This window comes from Dreissena polymorpha, chromosome 8, assembly GCF_020536995.1.
Source record: "Dreissena polymorpha isolate Duluth1 chromosome 8, UMN_Dpol_1.0, whole genome shotgun sequence".
NCBI lineage: Eukaryota > Metazoa > Mollusca > Bivalvia > Myida > Dreissenidae > Dreissena > Dreissena polymorpha.
Window position 1 is genome coordinate 102,701,905 of NC_068362.1, and position 8,334 is coordinate 102,710,238.

General features: G+C 32.0%; 1 protein-coding gene across 1 annotated transcript; it reads left to right on the plus strand.

Annotated features, from left to right (window-relative positions):
* The first annotated feature begins 5,655 nt into the window (after positions 1–5,655).
* Positions 5,656–8,029, plus strand: LOC127842526 (uncharacterized). The gene is made up of 2 exons (XM_052372067.1): positions 5,656–6,141; positions 6,624–8,029. Exons 1-2 carry the CDS (start codon positions 5,830–5,832, stop codon positions 7,443–7,445), a joined length of 1,134 nt encoding a protein of 377 aa, XP_052228027.1. The 5' UTR covers positions 5,656–5,829; the 3' UTR covers positions 7,446–8,029.
* Positions 8,030–8,334: the final 305 nt, after the last annotated feature.

The window sequence follows — 8,334 nt, forward strand, 5'->3', positions numbered from 1 at the left end:
TTCAATTGATAGTTCAGTTCAAAGAAAAGTATACAAATGAGATATCTACTATAAACTCTAATTCAATACCTCAAATAAATATCCGAACTCATGTAATCAAGCGGACGACATTTTCTATTGCTATTCAGTTACGTTTACTTTATAGAAATAGCCACTGTTTGTAAATATCTTTGTAATGCCTTAATTTGTTGATTCGCATGAATTGAGCAAAACAAATATAACGACATTACTTAAATTGATTGCGCCCTGCATTGCTTCATTTGATTATGCTCTGAAGGCTCAACATCATTATTCTCACTTTTATTGTGTATACTAAAGAAATTAACGAAAATACAATGTTCAACTATTCAGTTGGTACAAAACGTACACCAAATTAGTATTTAATACAATTTATCTTTCCAGGAAAGTGCATGTCAAATATACCATCTGCTTATAGATTTTCTAGTAAAATATTATCTAATAGGAAATTATAAATGACAGGTTGAAAGGCCAGCGAAAGAAAAATTAACATACTAATTTTAATACCGTAAACACAAATGATAGTTGAAAACAAATACAGTTCTCTTACAAGCCCGTAGCCAGGGTTTCGAAAAGGGGGGGGGGGTGCGAATTTTCCCATCAACGATTGTTATTCAGCAACTTAGTGGCGAGGGAGGCAGGTGCGGGGGAGTGTTCCCCCTCCTGCGATCGGGGGGTTTGGAGGTCCTCCATTTTTGAAAATAAAACGTAAATTCCTGCATTCTGGTGACTTTTTATCGGTATTAAAAGACTGAAGTTATGGAGAATCTTGATATGAAATTTAACTTTCATTGACCATACTCAGTGACTGATCGACATGAATATGATACAACGACCATACTCAGTGACTGATCGACATGAATATGATACAACATACATGTATTCCTTACTACAGTTTTTCAATAACCACTTTTTCGATCAGTCATGATAATACATTATTTATACGGTGTTTAACCCGACACTAGCCTGCGCGCAAACACTCTGTGCGTGCAAAAACAAATGTTAATGCAACAACAAATTAATAGAATGTAAAATCAACAATAAGAACGGTATAAAATATAATAATTTATTGGAATCTTTAAAATTGGTGTATTTTACTATTCCAAAATTCTACCATTTATAAATCAAGCCAATAAAAAAGAATTTGTTAACTTTTATTTTCAAAACAATTGTTTTACTGCTACTATGTATAGTACAAGAGGCCTAGTATTGCTAAACTGTTTCTTCTCTAATCTGCATCAATACTTAACAGAAATCAAAATGTTATAACTGTTTACTTTTTTCTTTTCTTTTAAAACTATTTTAAACGAATTACTTATCATTTTTTAAACCAATTTAAGAAATATATAACAATTAAGGCTTCATAAAGACCCTATAACCACAAACTACTGGCAAAATGCATTTTTTTCCTCGTCACAAAATATTGGGTGTAACGGTATGCCTTATTTAATAATAATGTATGACTCCATGTTTGACATTTTAATTAAATAGGTCACGAGTACATGTTTGTTTTTATGACAATGTTTTATATTTTAACTTTATGTCAAGTTTAATTTTTTATTGCATATAAAACTAAACACCCTATTATCAATATCTACTATGCGTAATTTACCATTTGTATGGTTCATATCCATGTAAAAACCATTTTTGTTGGTCAATACAATCACATGTTTGGATAGACGCCATATTTAAAGGAAGTGACTTTTAACCTTTTTGTTGAATTATGGGTAGCGTACATTGACGACTTCTCTCAAACTTGTCAGCAGACGGTTTAATCTTTCATTTTCGCAGTACATTTTCTTCATCATGCGGAGGTTTGATTTTTATCTAATAATTACAGTCATGTGCATTTATATGTTCTAAACCTTATTATTATACTTAAAGAAACATTTTCAGTCATTTCAATGAAGTTTTTATTGTAAAAACTTTAGGCAGTAACTCTGTTTATTTTGATGTGATCGGTTACGCTCGGAAGATGCGCGGATGGTGCGCGGTTGAGTTTTTGCTCGGATTAATGTTAAGACCGCGCAAGGCTCGGAGCCTGAGTATAAAAGCTCTGTTTCTTTCACAGTCAGGGACTCTGATTTTATGATTTCATTTTATTTTTGGAATTAAAGGCACATTCTCAATAATAGATTTTTCTCTGAAAATATTATTTTCAAGCATTTTAAATTAAAAGTAAGTTAAATGGCTACACCATAAATATTTTTGGATACAATTGAGCTTTGAATAAGATTTAAGATTAAGGCGTAGGGATATCTTATCGTACATGTTATTGAGACTGGTTGAGCATTGTAACGTGACTTTAAGAATTGTATTTTTTATGATAAATCGTTGAAGGAAATGATGTCTTATTTTTGATGCAAGTAAGTTAAGAATAAAAAGTTAGCTAAGAATAAAAATCTGTTGAACTTTATTTGGTTGTTTTTTATAATTATTATTTGAGAGTCATTAAATAAATCAGGCTATTATCTTCAGTTTATTTTAACAGAGTCCATTTTATCTAAAATGTTTAAATACAAATTAATGAAAGAAATGTAGGTTTGACACCAAAGTAGGCCCGCTATCACGTTGAAATAAGGAAAAGAAAAAGAAGAGCCGCTCGGCTCGTTACAATATTTTGCTTTTAAACGTTTACTTTTATCACTAAAATATGAGAAAAAAGTTACTTTATAAAGAAAACCGGCTCGAAAATATCAGGCATGTTAAGACAGCATGGTCTTAGTACGTAAATTACAAAAACCTTCGGTTGATTAAAATGTACAAAAAAACTAGCTGTCCCAAAATAGTTTCAGACATCGCATGTGTTATTATAACAATACAGCTGTCAGCTATTTTTTGTTCATGATCTCACTATGGGCGTATTAGTTTTAAACGTTAACCAGATGTTGCGTTATTGAAACTGATGTCCCCTTGAAGGCTTTGCTAATATTGATTCATTGACTAATTTGAATAAGTTCTAGTGAAATGTTAGGTCGATGTCAAGTTCAATATATCCTTTACATAATTGGCTTAAACACGTAAAATATGCGTAAAGTTAAGCATCGTCGGACACCCCCGGTCTATTCATTACGTTACTCTCCATTCCTAAACCGTGGGAGTTTTATCTAGCATATCGCCGTTTTGACGCGTCATGAATAAATTCGGTTGGCCAATCAAAATAACGTTTACATTTTCAATACTCTCTGCTATGGAGAGAAAAAAGCAGACGTCAACATAAAAAAATGGCTACCAACATGCAGGCCGACAAGAAATGTACCTTTTGTTTAACTACCTTAAAACCAAAATATTATCGCAGTTTAGAATCTTTAACTAGCGTAAATCAATATAATGTCGTTTTTAATGAATTAAGAATAAAAAAACAAGGAGCAGCATGCGGTCTTTGTACAAACAAATTGAATCGAATTGTAAAACTCAATGCCGACGAAACATCAATTATTTTCAAAATCCAAAAAGAAAAGAATGACTTGATCAAAGTATTGAGTGAAATGCCAGGGTTGAAGGCAATGCATGCTGCAGAACAACAGCTTTCTCCAAGTAAGTCAAAATCTATTAATATTGCTCATTGTTTCATCAATTCAATACTTATTTAATATAATACATAGTCGGATAAGTAAAATCGGGCAATTGCACTTTACCAGTAAGCACAACACCTAATGCACACCTAATAATCCTTTTTATCCTACAAATTTTTCTACTGCTCCCAAACCCCTGCTTTGTTGATAGTGGAAAACAACTGCGTACCAGTAAAGTGCAATCTAGCCCACAAAATAACAAAATTGCAACAAAAGCTATGCATAGCTTTTGACCAACATATGTTGTAAATGTTCTATACAATATGTATACACATAACGTTACTCCACACGATGAGCTTTGTATCAAGTTGTGTCATATTAAACAGATATAGAGTTATTTTTATATGGGCAAAATCCACCCATAGACCTAACTGCTAAGGACCAGATATTGGTTGCAAGCTTCCCTTTTTGGTCTATTTAAATTAATCAATATGTTGATGTATTCAATATACTCCTGTGCTAAAGGAGCGTTATAAATAATAATAAAAATAAATAAATAATAAATTGCAAGGTTGCATGGACTGCAGTCAATAAGCTCGAATAATTATTGATGATACCAAAATACATTTGGTAATGTGTAGCCTGTTGCTTATTCTATCAATCAAATATTTTGCAAGCTGGGATATTGCAATCTGGATGTTGTTTTGCATGTTATAATTTTTAGCGTAATAGGACTCTGACTGACTTATTATTTGTGTTCTCAAAGTGCATATGTATATTGATGAACAGGTTGCAGTACAAATAAAAAGAGACCATTGCCAAAAACCCCAACTGGCGCAACACCCAAAAGTAAAAGGCCATTGTTCTTCACACCTTCAAAACGACCATCTTCTTCCCTGGGAAAACCTGCCCTAAACAAGTTGCCGATCAAAGCACACAAACAGTACACACGCAGTCTGACTTTCATGTAAAGGTTTGTGCACAATATTTTTCTTTTTGTGTGTTTATTTGAATGTCAGATTAAGGCTCGAATGGTCATTGTCGGCTCGGGTACTACTTACGTGTACCCAGGGTACTCTTAAGTATACTTACATGTACCCCGGGTACGGTAAATATACTTTAACGTACCCGGTTGATATTTTTCTGTTCCAGAGGTGTATTCACAACCAAAATCTGATGTCGTTAAAAGCACTACCGATTAACGTTAAACAATATTGTTTATCTTAAACAAACTTCTATGTAAAAAAACTGCATCAACATGATTTTTCCATGACATAGAGGCCATTTAATAAAAACAATATAGCCGACAACGACTGATTTATGGTTAAAATTCCCCAGTTACGTTTTAGTATATTTACTGTACCCGGGGTATATGTTAGTATACTTAAGAGTACCCGGGGTACATGTAAGATTACGGATTGCAGATGAAATATATTAATATATAATGTTGTGTACAGATTATTAATATGTTAGTAGAATTTCAAACTTGTATTGTAAATCTAAGGCATTTACAATGCTCACCAGGCATATTACAATATATTACTACATTAAAATATCATGGGAATAACATCATATCAATTATGACATTAAAACGTCAACATTTATTAAATAAAATGGTATTAGGGTTTAATTCAATCTATTATGTACCAGTTATAAATAACCAACCAGCTTTATCAAAGTTTAACAGTGCTTGACACATTTTAGCAGTATTTTTTTTCCTTCTTTATTAGGTACCCATATCCAGATCACTAAGAATGAAAATTTTGTCAAATTCCCTACTGAAAAATTCCCAAAATATGCTATTAAGACTATTTATTGATATATGCAATGCTAGTTAAAATGTTCTTGAATATGGAATACAACATTAACAAGTGTAAAATCTTGGTTGATTTCACAATAACTTTAATATTCTATGTTATACAAATTAACAAAAGCTTATATTAACAACTTTTACATTATATTAGGATATTTTCTTTCCTTATATTTAGATTAACATGTGAAAATTAGCACTTTACAGAAACTACGCACAAAGATTCCCAACCGGGTTCTTTCCCATAAATGAAAAAAAATATTGCTGCATTCTGGCCTACAAATTGGATGTTTTTGTAGTGCTTTTAATTGTGTACCTAAAAAATTGTTGTATCCTTTCAGGTGGATGTGAAATACAAAGGAAAGGAGCGATCAAGAATAATTAAGGACATAGTTCAACAGACAGCTTTGAAAGCAATTCTTAACAATAAAAGTGAAAAAAACTGTTATAAAACATTTAGTGAAAGACCAAAAATTTAAAAATGCTATGATACAAACACTATCCAAAGACATTGAATTTGAAGTTTCCCAACTGCCTAAGAGAAGAGAGACTGCTTTAAAAGTTGTCAGTATTCAAGATCTGCTAACATTCGATTGGGGATCTCAAGCTGAAATACTTCAGCAGAAAATACCGACTCTAATGTCGATATTAAAGTCAAGCATTGGAGACAACCTGAATAATCGCTTGCCATATGTCATCGTAGGTGCAAGCGTCATTCTGTATGGAAGATGTCAGCAGTTGAACCTGCTTCAGTACATCATTGGACTTACATTGGATAGATGTGGACTAAATAAAGAAGTATGCATTTGAAACCCATTACTAAGACAAATTGGTATATTTTAAGGCTATATTACTCGCGCCTGCGTCTAGGTTTAATTTTTTTGCATTAAAAATCACTATGATAAGATGCTCACAGAAGTTAAAATAAATTGAATTATGAAAAAAAAGATTTATATTTAAAATCTGTGCTTAATGTAACACATTCAAAAAATAAAATAAGAATTTAGAATGTGTGATCATGTGTAAAACTTGATATCAATGCATATAATGTCAACATTTTATCCAGGAGTTTTCACTAGTTACTTGTATAGGCACTCATTAAAATGTTGAGGTCAACAGTACTGAAACACTTACATGAATTACAGAACATTAGAAAAGCCTAACGTTTTCTATTCTCTGTTCTTAGTCATGTTTGATGATGACCTGACATATTGCTCAATGAACAGCTTTAATATTTGCCCTTTAACAGAGTACTTTTAATTGATTTTTTCTCATTTCAGGGTCTCAACATACTGCATGACATAGGATTGTCTGTGTCATACACCAGTGTCCACAACAAGAGGAAAAGTCTTGTCAAACAGCACGAAGACAATTTAAATTCTGTTGTCAGAAAGTATGTCAGTGCAAACATTTCTGAAAACGAAAATGTTATAGTGAGTGATTGTCAATCAAACATGAACATTGATGGAGACATTATTCATTATGAACGGGATTCAAATGTGAACATTGATAGAGACAATGATGTGAACACATTTAGTCCAAAACCTTTTGAGATAATTGGCGATAATTTGGATGTCTGCATTGCTCCAACACAGATGACAATGAAAAAGCAAAGACAAAGTTTACATTGGTTTTTGACCATGGTCAAACAAAAAAGAATTACTTATCATGATGATTTAAACAAGTCTTCTACAGTGAACCAAAAACAGATATTAGATATTCCGTCATCTGAGTGTATTCCTTCAAGTGAACAAATTGATTTAATTCTAAATAACTTTGTTTTTCATATATCGACAACTTTAATAAAATACATCAAAATGTTATCTCCAATCAAAGTGTCATATCCAAGTTACATTGATAATCCGTACACACATATAACATCGAAAAAGTCAATTGTTTTGAACTTTGACCTAATAGATGTCAGTGAAAATTCATCTCAAGGCATGATAAAAATATTGCAGAATGTCCACGACCTCGCCGTTCCTCATAGTTCAGATACCATATTGCAAAAAGTAGTTTTTGGAGGTGATGTACTGACGAATGAACCTGCTTTTGCAGCTCAAGAAGTATGCAGAATTGTCAGTCGAAATTTGCAAGTTTAGCTGGCATCATTCACAGACCTGAATGACTACAAGGAGAATTTAACTTTCTACAAGTACAAAAGTGTTAAAAGTTTTAACAGTTCTGCCTGTTATAGTTCCAAGTTAATATAGTTTTGCAGTTGGATACAGTTATTACCTTGTTCCAAGTGAGTAAATTTTATCGTTATAGGGAAAATCTAGGAATAGTTAGCAAGGTGCTGCATTGTTCTTATACCATGTGTTAAACATTTTGAAATCAGAATATTTCATTAATTGTCTATTATCAGTAACACATTGCTAAAAACAATGAATATTGGAAACATCAGATATGCAAAATCTATTTCGCATTTAAAAGAAAATTTAAGATACTGTTATTAAGCCAGTATTGACTATTAACTGCTTTTTAACAACACCTTGTTATCCTAGATATTTCATGTGTGTGTTTATTATAGTCCATTGCTTGAAGTGTGAATGTGATATTTTCTCTAAAAAAATTACATGAATAGAATTAACAAAAAATCAGACCTACCAAATGGAAGAAAGCAATGTTTACTTAGTAATTCACATAAGGGCTTTTTGTGTTCATTTCCATAAAACTCATCAAGTAATACACATGTACTGATACAGGGCTTGCGTTTCATGAATTGCAGCCAAGGAAGCCTCAAAACTTCCAAGTATCCAAAACGTCTATGTTGAAATTTCATAATATAAAGTGCATTCACTTATTTTAATTTAAATAAACAATATATCTGACATACAATACATGAAAAACATGAAGTAAAAATAGTTATTGAAATGTGTTTCTAAACAGTCAGTCATCGTAAACTTTTTCTGAAGTTTCTTCCTAGCCGACTTGCTTGCTGTGGCTGTAATACAGTCGATTGGTGTATAACAGCTAGCTAAGGACTTC